The sequence below is a fragment of the Protopterus annectens genome, chromosome 5.part0 (genome assembly GCF_019279795.1).
Source record: "Protopterus annectens isolate FY-2018-M chromosome 5.part0, PAN1.0, whole genome shotgun sequence".
Taxonomy (NCBI): Eukaryota; Metazoa; Chordata; order Ceratodontiformes; family Protopteridae; genus Protopterus; species Protopterus annectens.
The window spans coordinates 244,029,521-244,050,686 of NC_056735.1; the positions used below are offsets into that span (position 1 = coordinate 244,029,521).

Sequence of the window (21,166 nt, forward strand, 5' to 3'; positions counted from 1 at the left end):
AACTTTTTCTGACAACAGTTAGTGCAAGAAAAAAGGATCCCCAATGGGCTACTTAGCTTTACAAGACTTCAGCTTAAATTTGGATGATGAAACTCGGGTAGCGGCTGACCAGCACTCATGCAAACTGCTTCTGCTTTGGGCTCTGCAGCAAGAAAGACTAATGTAATGGTGACAACTGCCTTACTTTATACTACTGATGACCAGATGTTAGTCCTGAAGCGACAGCAACTGACACAGAAATACTAAGCCTCTGGTATTCGGACAAGCTGAGGTCTACCCTGGCAGGGATAAACCAAATGTGATGACTGCAACAGTGAAACATGAAGAACATCTGTAAAACCTCCTTCAACAAGTGGGGTGTGTAGGATATTTTTACAGTCAGGGCACCCCCTAATGCAGATCGCAAAGAAAAGTTACCAAAAGTGATGAAAGTATGGAAGAAGCAGATGTTATATGTTCACACATGTTGGAACAATTTGTAGCATGTGTGACATCACTGAATTTTCAGTGATGAGGGTATGGACAAAGCAGATGTTATTTGTTCGCACATGTTGGAACAATTTGTGGCATGTATGGCATCACTGAATCCTCAGTGATGAAGGTATGGAAGAGGCACACCAGACTGGCTGTGGCATCTACTTTCTGTTATAATCTGTGCCCTTCTGAAAGCTTGTGAGTTATTTCACAGTTTTAGTCATGTTCCATTTGCAAGTACAAATAAAACAATGCAGAAATCCTCAAAAGAAAAACAAATCTCAACCTGGCAACAGAATAATCCCCTCTTCCTCAGTTTATACCATCCAGAAAGGGGCAATCTCAAAAAGGCAGCACAAACAAGAGGGTCCTCACTGTAAAGGGAGGACATACCTGTCATTATGGTTAAGATAGGATGTTACCACTACATAAAAGAACAAATGGGTCACTGGAGGGAAGAGTAAGACAGAAGACCAGCACTAAAGGTAAGAGACAAATAAATACATAAAAATATAAGAATAATTTATTTAAGAAGGATGATAAATTGCATTTAAAGACCAAATAAGGTAACACGTTGATTTTAGTAACGATCATTAGAAGCATTACAAAAGATACATATTTGATAGAAACCAAGATGGTTGTAAACACCTTCACAGATTGTTTACCATTTATTTCACCATGACAACATTCATCTAATCTTAGTTTTAGTAAAAAGAATACAATACATTCTCTCAGAACAGGTCATTTTACAAATGTCAAGCAGCTGTTTTGTGAATACCCATATGACATTGCCAGCCCCAGCTATATGGAATTTTGTAAATAACTCTGTGTCATTTGTGAATATTGATAAGATTTATACAGAAGTGTGTTATGTGCTGAGCTTCAAGAATGTAACCACAGCATACCTTGCTGAAACATAGAAGATTCACTTACAAAACTTCAAGAAAATAAGTTGAAATTAAGTGCTTTACGTTGTGCTATAAAAGTTAATTTCAATGCAGCAAGAAGATGGGATGTCTAGAGCTAGAAGTTTTTTCTATTGTCTTGGAAAGAAGTGGTTACTAGGTTTAAAATATAAAAGTGTTTTACTGCTTTATGACTTCCTTGCAACTGCACATTTCTGAGAGATTTGTATTTCTCACACAGGGATGTAAATTCTGTTAAGTTTCTGTTTAGCCTGGGAACTAAAGCCAGGTGACCAAAAGTGATGTCATCCAAGCTAACCCAGCAGTAAGATTTGATATTGATTTAAGAATTCTCTCACAGAGAGACTGTGCATTTTGTATTTCGTCTTTGACTTGGAAACATTCACTCATCATCATCATCTGCACTTGTCTGTCTGTAAGTGAGATTCAGGTCATAGTATCGCTCTTAGATATATATATATATATATATATATATATATATATATATATATATATATATATAGGAATATAGTAAAGATTAGTTTAGATGTTTCTGTATTTATGTGAGACTGTCCTGCAATGCTGTTTTAAAATATTTCCTGTGATTTCGAACTCTGAAGTAACTGTGCTCATTTACTGAGTATTGTCTTGTTCTTTTATTATTTACTGTTAAATATATTTAAACCTATCTTTGTTGCTGATATTTGTAAGACATATTTAAGCTCTTAGAGTACTTGCATATGTATTTGGTGACACTGTATAGGCCACTCCTAAATAGCCTTACAAGTTTTGGTCAGACTACTATTTGGATACTAGTAACATTGCACAGTAGGATTGGACACCCTTTGTAAAGGCCTTATAGTAGTTGACAGGTAGGGGCTGGTGGCAATGGAAACGACCTTATAGTCTGGGCAGGAGGAGCACAGCTAGTAAACCTGTCCCAGCCTTCCCCAGGTGTGTGTGCGGGTTTGTGTATAAATCAAATCTCAAAGTGTGTGTGTGTGTGTGTGTGTGTGTGTGTGTGTGTGTGTGTGTGTGTGTGTGTGTGTGTGTGTGTGTGTGTGTGTGCGTGTGTGTGTGTGAGCTACTTAGGCAGGAACACAAAGCACTGGTTGGACATAGAGGGTGCTGGAGGTTTTGGCTATGCCCCTCAGCTGAGATCTTAACCCTATTGTTGTGCCAGTGGGGAGTCTCATTGGAGATCTGGAGAAATTGGGTGAAATCAACCCCAGACTGACTTTGATCTCTGTATGCTCTTAAAGGAAACTGAATTTTACTAGGTATGTACTTATCCTCCCAATTTGTGCATCCCCTAGCTGTTGGATTACTGTAAGGGTTGAGGCTCCTTGATTACTGGGCCATTGCAGGGGTGTCACAACCCATATGATTGCAACAGTCTCATCACTATCTTTTATACTGTCAATGTCACAATGCATCAATAATTGTTTTACTACATGTGCTGTAATTGGCTCTCTCAGGTCAAATGACTTAAAATAACAAGAAATTTCTTTTTGAGCTTTTCTTTTTTTAAATATTTGTGAGACCTTGGAGACAGTACACACAACGTTTATTAGAGATGTGAGAACACAGCTCATTCACTGGGGCTGCACGAAACACAGACCCACTGCATAAAGTTTTGTGATGATAATTTTAGGCTTGCTTTTTTTGCATTACACATGTTTTACAGTAATATTTGGAGGTACAATGTGTATAGTATTTATCATTCTGGACTTAAAAGCACAGACCTATGGACAAAGCAAGCACTAAGTATTTGCCTAAGAATCAATACTGTTTTTATTTTTGACTCATACATGCAAGTACAAGCAATACCACCACACTAGTATTTTTTTTTCACTTTTGCATATGATGTGTTTCCGCCCTTGAACTTTTATTAATATATTGCAAACCTCATTTCTGAAACATCCCCCATCTGTATTAAAACAGGCTCATAGACTTTGGGAGGTATTTATAGTCCATAGCTTCCCATTTTTGTAGGGGTGATCTGCGAAGAGTGGTGCTAAATGGATGGGCAAATCCAGGATTTTCAGCATGAATACCTACATGCAAATGAGTTGTTGTAAACATTCCCCTCTATTGCAAAAGCATAATGTGCTCAATGCATATGGCATAGGGGAACTGCTACTACACTGTTAATGGGCTTTACACATATGCATATGCGTATGATTTATAGACATGAATCTATAATTAGCTAATTTGCATACTTAGTGTACAAATGGCCCTGAACGTATGCCAGTATTCAGCAGATTTCCAGGAAGATATGGAGATGCAAGGGGAGATTGGTTGTGCACACCTGGACAGTTTAATGAAGGAGCCGCATTGGTAAATGTTTAATTTTGGCACCTGTGCATATCTGGACATTTTACTGAAGGAGTTGCTTGGGGAAATGTTTCATTTTGGAGTTTGTGCATACCTGGACATACTCCTGAAGGGGTGAATTGTGGAATCAATTCATTTTTTTTGCCAGGAAAGTGCTTGTGTTTGCATGGTCATATTGCTGAAGTGACTGTTGGGCAGAGTAAGTTATTCTGTCATTGTGTGGTTGTCCATAATTAAGACAAACTAATGCAAGGGTTGCTGGGGGAAATAATACACTTGTGTGTCAAGGAAGTGCTTGTGCACACTTGGATAATATACTGAAGAAATGGATAAGTTTGAGGATTACATCTTCAATATCAAAGGTGAAGCATTGCTTTTAACAACAGATGTGCATACCACATGGATGTCAGACTATGAATTGTAAAGGTGCCTCGTTATCATACAACACTTTATAACATTTCTCATTGCATCCCATTATTTTTAATGCCATTTGCATTAGTGTAAATGTTGTCTATGAATCTTGCCTTTATTACACTCATTCATACCCATCATGAATACTCCTATTACATTTGTGCAAGTGACTGTGAATAACAGCCTTTATTTCAAATCACAGTCACGTGAAGAAAGGCATCTTATCATATGAATGGTAGCAAACCTTGAACCTCTTCCAGTTTTAGTTACTGTTCATAACTACTATATTAGGCCTTTTAATCACTTTGTTTCTACCTTTCATATGGTAAATAAGTCAGGAATATATCTTTCAGAGAGAAGGAGGACTTGTTCAAAAGCTCCAGCTTTATGTGCTGCTGGGTCTCACCCATTTTGATGTCAGTTCTGAGAGCCCTGATCCCTTCATTAGGAAGGATGCAACATTACTGACATATTGGTGGCATGGCTTTGTTCTTGCTTATACTGAACCCTTGTCAGGAAATTCCACCACCCACAAAATGCTTAAGTTCTTTTGTCACCTTTGGCAGCATACTAAATGCTCACTGACATTTTACATGCATAGAAGCTGCTACAAACAACATCTCTGGATGTATGCCATCTTGGGTTCCACTGCATACATCCTCAGACTAGAAGACTGATGGATTCCAGACTGCCCCTTGAGATTGCTTAAGGCTTCTTTTATGTCCTACAACCCATCTGTCACAGCCATCTGCATAAAGCTGAGTGTTATTACTGACATAATAGCCAAGTTTTTTTTGCTATATATAACATATGGTACCCAGGTGTACATGTCTAATTCTCTGGACAGACATGATCTAGTTTTGTGCTTCACATCAATTGTAGTGATAAACAAATGGAAGACTTGGGTCAGGATGACTTACATGTGAGAAGCAACAATTCACTAAACTCATAGTTAAGTTCTCTCAGGTGCTGTAATAATATGCAATAATAGCTGATTGACTGATTTATGTATGTCTTGTTAACCAGGTTGTCCATATCAGTTGAGGCTCTTTTACAGCATAAGTCAGAGAATAAAACTGCTACATAAATGACAAAATGAATATTAAAATGAATGCTACATTATTACAGTGAAGTACAAAGTACAACAGAGGTAATACAGGCTAACAATACTTGACAAGAAAATGTGTACGAGGGTACACCCTATAAAGTGAAGACCAATTAAAGTCAGACACAAAGAAGAGACTACTTGGGAATACAAGAGCGACAACCTGGTGGGATAGCAACTAGAACGTTCTTAACTGGTGCATTTGTAAACCTTTGTAATTCAATGCTGAGGAGTAACATCTATGATGACTAGTATTAATAACAATGAAGTTATGAGCCAGCAACTGGGCTAAGTCTAATTTTAACAGCACTGACAGGTGTAAAGCAGGGATATGAATGGATCTAACCCAGGAGTGGATGACATACATCATGAGGGAGTCAGACTTTAACCTGAGAAATTAAGGATATATTCAGTATTTACTTGAAAGACAGAATGGAATTTCTAAAATAATACCACACAAATCCTGCAAACAATTAGGAAGAAAAAGACAAGATCTCCGACTTGAAGTAGGGTAAGGAACTCATTATATGCAACTAGTGAAATAAAAAGGACTTACTTATTAAGGCATAGTAAGTTAGCAGTTTTATTCTTGAATCCAGTAAAGTTTGTACTCTGTGTAACCTCACAAAGTAACTTGCTACGCTTACAGACACCAGAAAGATGGATAAAGCATATCTCATCAGGCTGCAGCAGCTAGCATTCTTTATAAGACATGGTCCAGAGGAATGGTGTTTTCTACCTGGTGAACAAAGGTCAAGGAGGGAGAGTGTGCAGGACGAATATGGAGTGTGGAGTCAATGACAGGTTGAGTGAAGCATTGCTACCCAATGTAGGAACTGTGTATAAGTTACAGTGCTGACTCCCAAATGGGGCAACAAAAATAACTTTGGCACATCTGATAACTGTTTTTAAACAAACTAATGTTTGAAAGTTAAACTACACTCCATCTGAAGACTTACATAAGGTAAAATCTAAGATATTAAACAGTGTCAAACAAAATTATACAGACATATACAAATGAATTATAAATGTGGAAGATAAGGCTGTAGAAGGACAGCTGTTAGCAGCAAGAATAAAAACCTAGGTAGAACAGGAGCTCCAGAAAATATTTATCATCAAGTACATTCTGTGCATCTTTACTACTTTTTACGTCATTAACTCCATTTTTAAAGAGAAACACAGATTCCTGCATCAGATACAGGGATAGTCATCCTCAAAATCAGTTGTGTGTGTGTGTGTGTGTGTGTGTGTGTGTGTGTGTGTGTGTGTGTGTGTGTGCGTGCGTGCGTGCGTGCGTGCGTGTGTGTGTGTGTGTGTGTGTGTGCGTGCGTGCGTGCGTGTGTGTGTGTGTGCGTGCGTGCATGCGTGCATGCGTGTGTGTGTGTGTGTGTGTGTGTGTGTGTGTGTGTGTGTGTGTGTGTGTCTGTATGCATGCATATTTTGTGATATATGGCCATCTTATTCTTTGGTTCGCTGCCGTACCACTGTTGGTTGTTGGGATTGGATGTGACTGTTCTATGTCCTGGAGGAGGATGTCAGAAGGATATCAGGAAATGAATGCATGAAGAATGACTGTTTCTGTTCTCAACATCTAATGCAACTGTATAAACTGAATGCCAAAAATACTTAATATTAAGAAAAGGTGTCATCTGAATACCTTTCAATCCACAAGGATTGCATCTGTGACAGGACAGCCAAGACAGGGATACCTCTATGTATTCTCTCTTACTTGAAGGTACACTGAACTCAGAGTTAATTTGTGGGCATGTACCCCCCCCCCCCGTTGACAGTTTACAAGAGTAAAATTCTCCCACATAAACACTAGAAATGTATAACAGTAAGTCTCATAGTTCCCTGCTTTTCTGTTTGAAGTGCATTTTTTTTAAATGTTGGGATGCATACTACTGATTTACACACTTCTGATACACAGCAGTAGTATTTTTTCACCTGTGCTCAGGGCATAATTTTTTTCTTCAACACATGGGGCTGACATTCTCATATTTTATGTTTGTAATACAACATCTGTGGCAGACATCAACAGTACTAGCAACAATTGTACTGCAGACTTACCCTTTTTAACATAATATATGTTCAAGTGTTCTCGACAACTGCCCATTTGTTAATAGACATGTTCAGTGCATACTGTATCATTCAGCCACAACCGGTATCAACTGGGGAACCAGCCCTGTGGCATAGCAGGGTGATGCCCTGATGAAAGGCCAGGTTATTCGACTTCAGTTACTGGACTGGGGCCAGATGGTGCTAGCAGGGTGGACAGGCATACCTATCCTGGGAGGGAACCGCACTCTGGTTCCAATCCAGTGGAAATAGGAGCTCAAAGAGGTGCTACAGGGTTGGAGGGTGGGAAGACAGATCAAACATCTCTATTCTATGGATCCATGTCAGAGATTGTGATTAGTCAGTTCTCCTATGACCCACTCAGCATACTGACAATGTCAACACATTGGGGTGGGGACATGGAGATAAAGGGAAAAAAACATACCAGGCTACAGTATGACAACTCCTTGCTTGGCCAATCCTGCTCTGTATTACTGGCAGGTGCTGGGGCCCACCTGTTTGGGATATACTTCTCAGCTGTCAAAGCAAATGTAGATCACCTTTGGCTGACCAAGTTTGCTGATGACTGCAAGTTGGGGGCAATCAATGACTCCCCAAACAATGTTGATATCCTACAGAATAGCCTGATGCAGACTAATGACTGCTGTCAGAGCCATGGCTTCAACTAAATGGGAAGAAATGCATAATAATATAATTTGGGAATTCAAATACCCCTCCAAATTACAGCATTGATAGCACATCCCCAAGAGTGGGCCCAGTGGTGAGAGATCTGGGTACTCAAATAGATAGTAATCTGAAATTTGACTGCCATGTGTCCACGGTGGTGAGGAAATCCTTCTATGTGGCTCAGCTTATAAGTAAGGGCATGGCATCCAGATCTAAAGATGTCATACTACCACTGTACCTGGCCCTCATAATACCAATAGCTGAGTACAATGCACTCTTTTGTCATACCTTGTCAGTTACCTGCAACACGTGGAGTCTCCTCAGAGGTTTCTCAGCAAGAAAATACACAGTATAATCTGCTATATGCAGACCGATTAAAAGCCCTATCACAGTATTCAGTTTCCTAGCGATTACTGAGGGTTGATCTGTGCCTGACCTACAACGAAACCTCTGACACAGGCCCATGATGGAAATGTTGCATATTCACAAAATTGACTGCATGAGGGTTACCAAATCCAAAGACCTAAACTTGATCTCTGATATGACTAGATTGTGCTGAAGAGACAGATATGTGTTCCAGAGACTGCCCCTCCTCTACAACAGGTTTCCTATTCATGTGAAGCACAGCACTTTCCTAACCATCTTCAAGCACAATCTGGACCAATAGAAGGGAAACTGCAAATTCACTCCTGGGGTGGTGCCCATGTCCTTATGAACAGAGGAAGTTTGTAAAACTTGTCAAAATCCCCACTTGCTAACCCTTGTTATCTTTCTGCTATGGAGAGAAATTTGGGTAAAATCTGGATAAAACCAGCTAGGTTTGTAAGGGCTCTTAAGCCATAAGCCTAGTAATATCCTATGAACCTATGAACCTATGGAAATTGTAGCAATACATATTGGGGGGGGGGGGGTGAGGTGAAACCGCTCTTATGGTCTCACCAACACAATACAAAGTAGCACTGCAGAATTGTAAAATCCTTAACAGAACCCTGGCAAGTTGGTGTTCATGACATTGCATTTCAACAAGAAGTGGGAAAGGCTAACATCATTACTACTATTACAAGTAGGATCTATTATCATTAGTATAACTAGAATCTATCACTATTATTATAAGTAGTATATATTCCTATTATAACAAATGGAATTTATTATTACAATCACAAGTGGCATCTATTACTATTAGTACAACCAGCATCTATTACTATCAGTATAAGAAGTATTTATTACTACTATCACAAGTAGCATCTATTACTATTTTACTATAATTACAAGTACCATCTATTACTACTATCACAAGTAGCATCTACTGGTACTATTAGAAGTAGCATTTTTCACTGCTATTACAAGTAGCATCTAGTTCTACTATCACAAGCATTACCTATTACTCTTATCATAAGTAAATTTTTTTTCCAGATTCTAAAACAATTTTCTTTTCTGGACAAGACTTAGTACAAAAGCACATGTTTTCTGGGAATACACAAGTATTTTGCCCAGCATCTGTCCCAAGCACAGACTGGTTTGGAATATGAGGGTTTGTTTAAATAGGCAATGAGTTAAAGTGGATCAAACTTCCAATGTTTTTATAAAAAGTGATTCCTCTGAATAAGAAGCCAGTTACACACACACACACTCACACACACACACTCACACACACACACACTCACACACACACACACACACACACACACACACACACACACACACACACACACACACACACACACACACACACATACACACACACAAACACACACAACATGTATCTGTGCATATGTGTCTATACATAATTGTATACATGCACACATATATATATATATGTGTGTGTCTGTGTGTGTATGTATATATATATATATATATATATATATATATATATATATATATATATATATATATATATATATATATACATATATATATATATATATATATATATATATATATATGTAAGGGTCTATGTTGCTTGCTCGAAATACCAGAATCTCGAACAAGCAACATCAACACCCATAAGAGCGAAACTGCACTACCACGAAAGTGCATTATCGCAAAAGCTGGTTTTCCAAACCGGCAAAAAACAAAAGATATACTGACAGAATCAGTATTTTGCATAGGGGGGCAAGCACCCCCCATGTGGGGTGCTGTGCCCCTCACACCCCCCCCCCACTTAAATATACCAACTCCAAGATCACACTACAGTGCAGTGACGGGAAATATTCCTGTTACACGCTGTATGCAGATGTCCATGCAGTCTAGTCGAGCTTTCACAAACTCGATCATATGGGGACGGCCATATGAAGTTCGAGATTGTGGGAATTCGACCATTTGCAGTAGACCCATATATATATATATATATCTCCATAAACACACATTTTATATATATATATATATATATATATATATATATATATATATATATATATATATATATATATATACACACACACACACACACACACACACGCACACGCACACGCACACACACACACACACACACACGCGTTATTTTTATTCTTTATTCATTTATTCTTTTACTACTCTAGTGCTATCTGAATCCATATTCTTTCTTCCTGCTACAGGTTTAACTGCATTTTTAGGTCCATATGAGCCGTTTTTTTCTAACACGAGCCTAACATTGCAGAGTGTTCTATTTGCATGGGTATCGGTGTTGAATTTTTGTACATTCTTGAAGCCCACAAAAAAAATAATGGACTTATTGTTTCTGCAGGTGCCTAAACCTCAACATTAACCATCCAGTTTGAAAAATGCCATGTGTTTCCTTGTGATACTGATGTCACATTGACCTACATTGACTGAACTGAGGTTCTCTACTGCAGAGAAAGCAGATGTGTATGCAGAGCAAGCAAAATGCTAAGTAAAATCAGCAAAATGCACCAGTGGGAAAGGAAAGCAAAGTGTGCTTCTACCATCTAACTTTACAGTTTAATAGACTTGATTTTGTACTATTATGAGCACATTTAAACTCAAGGCATTTTTAAGGTAGCATTTGCTGAATAATTCCATGATAGAGAGCATTTCTTATCCTGCACAAACAAATGCTAAGTGCCAAGGACCTGGTATGTCTTTTTGGGAGTTCACATGGTAATTCTACAACTGAAAAAATTGTTGATGCCAGACTGGCAGAGCACAGTGTTAAGCTAACAGAACTGGTGTGGACGTTTGGGTTAGTTTGTTTGAGGGGATGGTTATTTTAATGACTGCTGCTACCCGAGAAACTGCAATCTGAAATTCAAGAATAAGAATTCTTGCCAAGATCACCACAACATTTTGAATCCCTAAGACAACGGAAATGGGAACAAAGCACAGTACATGTTAAAGAATGGCAAGTGCTGTGACAGACGTTCCTGCTGCTATCCTTCGGCTACATTTTCTGAGGTAAATTACTTTCTTCCATTTACTGTCTTGACAGAATTTGTCTGTTCCCAGGATATTCACAGGGAGGTTTTGATTTGGGTTCCCATTCTCTATATAAGGACAGTACTCTCTGAATTAGGAAAATGTAAGTGTGATTGGGAAAATATGTGCTAGGTCCAAAATTACAGTATCATAGAATATGCCTTCTTCTCCATGTTACAGCAGTCTCAGTGTTAGAATACATAAGTAGTGTGTGTGTGTGTGTGTGTGTGTGTGTGTGTGTGTGTGTGGGAGGGGGGGGGGGGGGGTTGCCACCTGAAAAAACATTCTTTTACTATGTATGAGTGAGTTTCACACATTACTGTTATTTTAAGACTACTGCACTTAATTAGTCATAGATTCAAGACTAGCAATATTAAATCTAAAAGTCCCAGTAGGTTTACTTTCAGTTTCCTTATATCATTGACTGATATTACATGGCTGATAACTACTACCTTTTTGGTAAGCATTTTTGATTCACTAGTGATCATTTTGTTGAAGACTTCTCTGATGAGTCTACTTTATTGACTCCCAATGTTGATGAGACTCAGTCATCTATTTTCTCCATAGTCTGCTGATCTCAAGGCTTTTTATAAAGTTGGGTTGCACAGACAGTCTCTCCCCAAAACACCCTTATCAGGAGAGCTGGGGATCATTACCACACACAGAAAATACACAATCCAATTTTCACTAAGATCCACTCATTCAAAAAGTCTTCACTAAGTGATCCTCTACAAAACAGGCTTTCAGCAGTCTAATAATTCTCCTTTCATAACATTCATTAAAACACTGGGCATGCCCTTCTGCTTATGTATAAACCAAGATACCCATTATCAGTACCATTAAGAAGCATTAAATTCCAAAGACAAAAAAACAAACAAAAACAAAAACGCAAAATAATTACTGAATTTAAAATTGCTGCAAATTATATAGCCTGTGATTCAAGCATCTACCCTTTGCCAGGAAATGACCTGAGCAGATGTATCAAATGTCATCAAAATAAATTATGGCATGTTTGTTTGTTTGTGTCTTTCGGCTTTTCCCAGTTAGGGGTCACCACCGCGGAACTCCGGTCCGCTAATGATTGGCAGTAGATTTTTACGTGCTGGCTTGCCGGGCCTAATGCATAACCTTCAACGAAGGAACGCCCATTCACGCATGTCGACACACAGAAGATGCTCTAACTGAGAATCGAAAAGGCAACGTCTAACTGTGAGGCAACAATGCTACCGCAGCACCACCACTGCAGTACAAATAAATTATGGCATGTAGTCATTAATAAACCAAGTTTCTACATAATTCAGTTTCTTGACAATATGGCCCTGATGATGGTGTTATTCACCTCCCATTTCCCGTCCCTAATCCATCGTGGATCTTCTCTGTGCTTGGCATCTAAATGTATGCTGCACATCTCCCAGCATCATTATGGTGCTTATGTGTGGATCTTCTCTGTGCTTGGCATCTAAATGTATGCTGCAGATCTCCCAGTATCATTACGGTGCTTATGTGTGGATCTTCTCTGTGCTTGGCATCTAAATGTATGCTGCAAATCTTCCAGCATCATTACGGTGCTTATGTGTGGATCTTCTCTGTGCTTGGCATCTAAATGTATGCTGCACATCTCCCAGCATCATTACGGTGCTTATGTGTGGATCTTCTCTGTGCTTGGCATCTAAATGTATGCTGCACATCTCCCAGCATCATTACGGGGCTTATGTGTGGATCTTCTCTGTGCTTGGCATCTAAATGTATGCTGCACATCTCCCAGCATCATTACGGTGCTTATGTGTGGATCTTCTCTGTGCTTGGCATCTAAATGTATGCTGCACATCTCCCAGCATCATTATAGTGCTTATGATCTCCTGATGTAAATGCTCAGAGATGGACAATGCTGACAAGACTGGGTCTCAAGAATGAAATACTACATGCCATATGCGCCCTTAACTGCAGTATAGCTTGACAGACTCCATAACCCTGCCAATGCACCCCAACACTATTATCCTTATATGATGCACATAACTCGGCCTGCAGGTGAACAAAAAGGTCATCATCTTTCCCTGTCCGTTCTGTAGGTAACTCTGCTAGAACATAAGGAATCCTGTGATTCCACACTCCCAATAGTCTGATTGTCTTTACATTTTTTGCACTGAACCCACAAAAGTTACCTAAGTGTCTATTTGTATTAATGCAAATATCATTAACTATCAGCCCTATCTTAGCATCATAATATAATAACCCGATTTTATTCTGTAGTCCCAGTTTTGATTACTCACATAACTCTGCAAAGAGGTTACAGCCATGAACACAGCACATATTACTGGTCATTGACTTCTTGCCTGATAAATTTCTCAGACTACAACTCTGTAACTGCCTTTAGCTAATTCCATAACTATAACACCAGTTTCATTCCCACACCAATACATTTTTTCCAGAAACATTAAGTGAAATATCATCTCAAAGCCTTGACATTGCACAGCTGTGTGGTTCCGCTTCTGTACTATGGTGGTAACACATTCTTACAAATGGATCAGATTAGCCTGAGCTACTTTTAACCAGCTCAGCAGTTTACATTTAGGAATTCTGCCTGTCTACCTGTCCACCTCAGCAATAACACTTCCAAGGAAGTTCACAAGTATGAATGGTCTAAAGCAAAATCTTTTCATTTGTGAGAAGGCCACTGTTACTACTATTCACTTCAAAAGCAGAAATGTTGCAGTTCTATAAGTGGTTCACTTAGTACATCTGCTTGCTCTCTCACCATCTGGTCCCATTATTCAATGTCTGAGGCAGTAGACTATGAAAATGTAGCATCTTGCCCCCTAGTTCACCATCTGAGGCAGTTGTATATGAAGACATGGTGCCTTGTCCCCTTGTTCACTATCTGGGGCAGTAGTCTATGAAGACATGGTATCATGCCCCTTGTTCATCATCTGGGGAAATAGTCTATGAAGACATGGTGCCCCATCCCCTTGTTGACTATCTGTGGCAATAGCCCATGATGAGATGGTGACCTGTCCTGTTGTCAAAAGCTAGTTTTCTTCCTTCGCTTTACTTATTTGACAGTCCGCCTTCCCACCAAAATTATAATCCAAATTTCTTATTTTTCTTAACTACAGAGATAAAGAACTTAATTGTCCTTACTTCCTGCTTCCCTAGCACTGGTTAGGAATGTATATTATGTAACCTCTGCTTTAAAAATAAGTCTTTGAATAAAAACATCCCACTATATGTGAATGCAATATTATATAAAATATTACAAAAAAACATAAAAGTGTAGTACTGTATAAATAAAAATTCCTTACCAACATATTGTGAAATGAATGTATTCATTATGTTTTAATGAGTGCAAAAAAAAAAAAAAAAAAAGACGAAAAAGTAACAGAAAAATAAAGGCCAGTTCCATTAATTCAACTATTATAAACTATGCGGGCTAAAGGGTTATACGCTGCTCTTCTTGAAACCAAGTCTTTAAATTTTATGATTCTCAAAAGACATCTCCAGACACTTCCTGTGGGGAAGAAAGAAACACTTTCTTTATGTAACCCCTCTCCTTACCCTAGGGTGCAATGTGGCTACTTTCCAGCATTTGTCAGCATTTGTCAGCATTTATATGAAGCAGAAAGCCAGCAAAGTACAAACTAAATGCATGCATTATAGCCCAGAAAAAAAACTGTCTTCATTTGCCTTTTAAAGTTAACATAGCTGTTAAATGGATTATCTTTCAGTATAAAAACATAATAAGAAGCTACCATTGTGGAGACATGCTGTCCTACAGGACTCAGTATGGCTTTGGGATAATCTTGGGAAATATTTCCTGGATAAGTATAATTAATAAGAATGGTTTATACAGGGAACACAATATTTTGTTGTTTTCTATATTAAATCTGCTCTCTGACATCAATTTTTCATTTTCTTAGCAGTAGTCTTACAGTTAAAAACTGGGAGGCAAATGTTGGGAAAAAATGATTTTACTAGAAAAAAAGACTTAACAATGAAGAGTACAGCTTCTCCTTGCTCAAAGTTACAAAAGTCACAACTCTTCTGCACCAGCAAAGCATTTTGTGACAGCAATGTTAGCTCACTCAAGCCTAAAACATGTTTTTTTGTATACTTCCAGTTCACAACAATAAACACACTATGGTGTCTAGAACTTTTTTGGATGTGTCTTCTTTAACTAAGTAACTTACCAGCTATTACTAGTCAGTATTACAAAGGGCAGAGTTAACAAAATGACAATAAGACAGTTAGTCTAGAATGTCCTGCAGTGGAGAAATTAATCTTTGTTTTCACAATTACTGTTCATATTTTAATATTTATGTTAATATTTTCATACCTGAAAGACCTACATTTTGTTGAGGTGTACGATGTGAAACACCGATGTGGGAGACATGACAATGGTTTATATCATACTATACTGGAAATATTGCTAGTTGCTTATTAGTAATTATGCAAATAAGGAATATCTTCATATGTATTTAATACTTCAAAATCCCAGAGACTTGCATGACATTAAGTGAAACTTTAGATTTTGTTGAAGAAAATGGTCTTTAATATTGGCACTATAAGTTGTACATCTTGAGAGATATCTAGCATTTGTATTGCTAATTATCCAATTAAACATGATTTCATATTTCTGCAAATTTCTTAATAATTATGCACTTATAGAGGAATGTTTTGTTGTCACATGAAGATTATGTCTGGTTAACAAACAAATTCTAATACTGTATGTCTAGGTTGTATAATTTTCAAGGTATAAACGTGTTTGTGAAAATTTAGAAAATATACAGTTTGGGGTTTGTGTGCATTATAATGTGTTATAAAATGACACCCCATTAATATTCTGAAACGTGCATGCTGATTGGCCAGTGTGCCCATTGTAAATCCCACAATATATCAGCGGAAAAAGGTCCAGTTACCTGAACTTTTTTCCGTTGGCATAAAGTGTCCAAAGCTTTTATTTTTTTTAAATAAATAAAAAAAAAAAAAAAAAAAAAAAAACAGAGCAACAGATACTTTCTTTTCTCCATTGCTTCCGTTTCAAAGCATTGATGTACTCGGTATGAGTGGCAATGCAAGTCACATACACATGCGCAGTACATCAACACAAGGAAGCAGTATACCACCACTGGTGGAAGAACAGTAATGCACCGTTATGCAAAGACATTATTTAAGAAAAGTTAAGTTTTTTTTTTCTTAAATAATGTCATTGTATAATAGCAATAACCAACTCAGTGGTTGTGGTATATTGAAGATTTACCTACGGTTGGCTTTATTTAATCACTCGGGCTTCGCTCTCGTGATTAATCCACGTCAGCCGTTGGCAAATCTTCAACAAACCAGACCACGTCATTGGTTATTGCTTAATTACAGTATTTATGGAAAAGACTATGAATGCACTGATTATTATCACTGTATAAGATGCTTCTTACTAATAACATTGCTATTTGTACAGTTTTCATAGCTTTTATTATTCACAAACTAGTTGCATGTGTTTACCTTATGCTTTTTAAGTTTATTTTTTAGAAAATGCTCTGGGATGTAAGACAGGCCTGCTAGAGGTGTTACATTTCACACTACATAGTTGTTAATAAGTTTGTATTAACCTCCATATCAATGCTCTGAAGTTATAGATAAAGTTCTGCTGAGTATGAATGTTCTTACATTGTTGTGATGTATTGCTAGCCATTACTTAAAGCTTCAGTCTTTCCATTTATTTATTTTCCATTTTTTTTTTCAGCAAAGGTTAGTTATTGGTACAATGTGAAAATTGTGAAGTTGTTTAAATGCAATCAGAGAAGAAAATGAAATGGATGCAACAGTTAAATATTCCTAACATGAATATAGAAAAACATTCTGCATCTACTTTACTAAAATGAAGTTATAATGTAGTAGGGCAGGAAGACTTCTTCAAGTAATCATTAATAATAACAACAACAACAACAAAAGTAAACACTGATAAAGTAGTAGTTTTCAACAAAATGCTACCACAAATGGCACTGGTTATACAGCAAGATTTAGAAGAACACTGCTGTCATAAATATCCCATAAGGGATATTTAGAAGCCATGCAGCTGAAACACTATGTCCTTCTGGGATCATTTACAGATATTCCATGGACCTTCACTACAGAAGCTTTAATGTTTTACATTGTGAAACTCTTATCTTGTCTGGGTCTTTTCTGCAGTTTTTTTACCAAATGGTTTGTCTTTGTGACTGTTTTACCATTTGGATTGGCTGTGATTTGGGACATTTTGCATGTACCCTAATGATTTTAGACATCAGGCTTGATATTAAGCTTTGTGTTTCCACATTGTAGCTAAGCTATTCACTTGTGTAATACTGACAAGGCTAAAAAAAGCCAAAACATGCATGTCTATAGCTAGTGGAATTTGACTTTATTGGCCTGAACATTCCCATAAAGACTTAAAAAAATAAAAGTAAAAAGTCACAGATATTTAGAAGCCAAGTAGTTGAAAAACTAGTATATCCTCAAGGGGTAATCTACCCATATCCCATGGGCATCACTAGAAAAGGTTTAAGATTACACACAGCAAGGACTCTAGCTATTTTTTATTGAAATATTCGATAATGCTAACATCATGGAAATATAAGCAGAACTCTATGAAGTAATGTAGACTGAGTCAAATTTGAATAGCAAAGTATTACGTATCTCTCATTGAATTCTAAAAGGACATGCACAGGACAGCAAATATATTAATCATTTGATCCATTTTAGGGCCCGTACTAAGCCCTGACCAAACAAACAACCACAACCTGTACAGCAGATATTGAACACGAATGAGAAATGTCATAGTAAAAGTAAAACACAGGAAAAAAAAAGTTCCAGAGTACCAGCTTGGAGAAAAATGTAAGAGTAAAAGGCAGTGGTCATGTGGCCAAGTAGCCATATTCAACAGCAATATTACTACAAATAAAAAAAAATTGCATAAGAAACAACAGCTCACATTTCACAAAATGAATGAGGACCAAACAGGCACTGTCATTCACCTTTATGAAGTTCCAGATGGCTATCTGAACTTCCCCCCAACAGCCATTCTCATTTCAAAGCCCTCCAGCTTTGAGTTATTAATTTTTCTTAAATAATTTTCTTTAAAAAATCCTTTGTATCAGCATGTGTTGTGTCATTATCTTACCTGGTCCAATTTACTTTTCTCTTGATACAACAAACAGGCAATACTTCAGAAATAACATGCAGACATACATGATTGTAACATTGCACTGTGAAAATTCCATCAAACACTTCTGAACTTGATATTTTGGCAGGGGAAAAAGCCTGTGTATTGATCACTGAATCATGCTAAACCAGGTGCTTTCAGACTGTCTGTAGCACTTCCTTAATTTTAGAAGCTTCTGCCATTACCTGTATGCGTAAAAACATTGAACTGCTCATTTTTGGAGATCCTCGATCACTAGCTGTTACTGTAAAGTGATATTCTGCCCGCTCAGCACGTTTCAGAACTGCAGCTGTTCGCAGCTCACCACTGCTGGGGTGGATGGTGAAACGTTCAGCCCAAGTACCTAGGTAGTCAAAGAGACCAGAAAAAGGCAGACAGACAGAAAGAAAGTACTGCAGGTTAGTGTTTTGGAGAAAAACATACCGAGTTTAATCTCTTCACACCACCATCTACAGTACACAGTCAAAAAAATGTTAATGTTGGCCCCATGCTATTACCTATGCACAGAACAAATACTATCATTAGGAACATCCAGTGTAATGCTCTACCCCCTTCCCCTGCATTTTAATATTAACATATTCATTTACTACATTTACTTTATGTTAAATGTGTAATCCCATATTCCTTTATCAGGAAAGATCCACCTACCCCTTACAAATGAAAAGCTAGCACGACAGCATTGTGCATACACTGAAATGTCAGCTCATATTACATTGCACCACATTCTGAACTGCAAAACACCAACGCTCTCTAGTTTTACACCAAACTGAGCTAATTCTCACCTAGAATTGTCACTGGAATGACCAGTTAATGCAAAGATGTACTGCAGCATTCTGTCACCATATACACTCCCTGTAGTAATTACACTTTAACTGTACTACGCTAAAGTAGTGGTCTGTTACTTTGAAGTGAAATGCTATACATGTACTATACTGCAGCATTAATAATCATATGCTTACTCTGTTATAACAAGGCACTACTAATGTCATTGCTGTAACAATTTATATCTTCATTCACTCTTTCTGCAGTCTCACACAGTATTTTATCACCACAGTTCTCTTACATTTGCAGTTTAGTATATATTGATACTCATTCAACTAACATTAAGGAATGCCACTGCAGAGTTTTGTCTCATTTTGAACTATACTGCTATCCCAACAAAGGACACCACTGAAAATATTTCTCTAATTACTGATTTTCTCTTTCAGTGTAGAAGTCTTTCTTGTTATAGTACTTCAGGGTGAAGGTGGAATAGTGATATGAAATCAATGTTGTCAACTCACAGCATTTGGGTCTCTGGTTCAGTTCTCAGCTTGGGAGCCTTCTGTGTGGAGTTTACATGCCCTATCAGTATTCACTAGAGTAAGCTGGCAACCTTCAGAATTATCTCTAGATGTGTGTTCAGAGTGTAAATGAGTGTGGATGTGTGCGTCCATCCTGAGATGGTCCGGCATTTCATCAAGACCTTGTACTCTGCCTTACACTTTGTGGTTGCCAGACTATTTTCCAGATGCTTCTGTAAACCTAAACACTATAAAATATATATCAGAAACATGAAAGAATGAACACACAAATGCACTGCTGAGGTGATACTATACTCATCCCCTGCAAACTTTGTAAATGTTATCATCCTAATATTTTATTATATCGCACTGCATAACCAAACAGCACTGTACTATATCTCAGTAATTATCTGACTTACTGAGCATGTCACTTCATTAATCATCACTTTATCTCTCTAATATTCACAGTACTGTATGTTAGTGTATGGTTTAAAACAATAAAATAAGTTGCTATTGCTGGGTGGATTTACCTTATACCTCACCACCCCATTAAGCAAAAATTGAAATATCATGGCTACAGACATGGACAGAGTAAAGACTAAAGGGCTATTTCTCAGACAAAGCGTGGGAAGACACACATTATACTCATAAAAGATGGCCACAATAATGAACAGCAGTGACAAAAGGATAAAAACAAATTATCAAATGAATTAGAAGCATCTATAGCAATGACACAAAAGAAGGCAGTCATTGAAAAGATATTCTGAGCAATAAGCAACACAAGTAATGTACTTATACAAAGTAACCAAAACAACATGAGTAATCTACTCATACAAAGTAACAAAGCAACACGAGTAATCTACTTATGCAAAGTAACAAAGCAACACAAGTAATCAACTTATACAAAGTAACAAAGCAACACAAGTAATCAACTTATACAAAGTAACACTACAGATTTAAATCCGAGTCCAAAAGACAGCTACATAAATGTCACTATTAGGTGGTCATCACATATGATACAAGCAGCCATGCTGTACGTTGTTTAGATCATACCAGTATTAACAAGTCTACGTTATATCATACCCACACATTGCTGTTTGAGATTGGGTTTAAAAGATGTGATTGTTTCATGTAATCTAACACAGGGGATAAAGCATTCCAATCAGTGCCTAATACTAAAGTGATTTAATAAAGTGTGATAAAATATTCCAGATCCATATATCTTATGTTTATAGATGGAAAGACTATTCAATCATTTATTTGTTCATTTCTTCTTTGCTAACCAGGGTACAGCACCAATCCA

At 37.5% G+C, this 21,166-nt stretch overlaps 1 protein-coding gene across 1 annotated transcript in view; it reads right to left on the bottom strand.

Moving 5' to 3' along the window:
- DCHS1 (dachsous cadherin-related 1) overlaps positions 1–21,166 on the bottom strand; it is a 935,819-nt gene that overhangs the window by 332,415 nt on the left and 582,238 nt on the right. Inside the window, exon 9 of the mRNA XM_044072218.1 lies at positions 18,766–18,923. Within this exon, the coding sequence (XP_043928153.1) occupies positions 18,766–18,923 (158 nt within the window). The remainder of the gene's footprint in view (positions 1–18,765; positions 18,924–21,166) is intronic.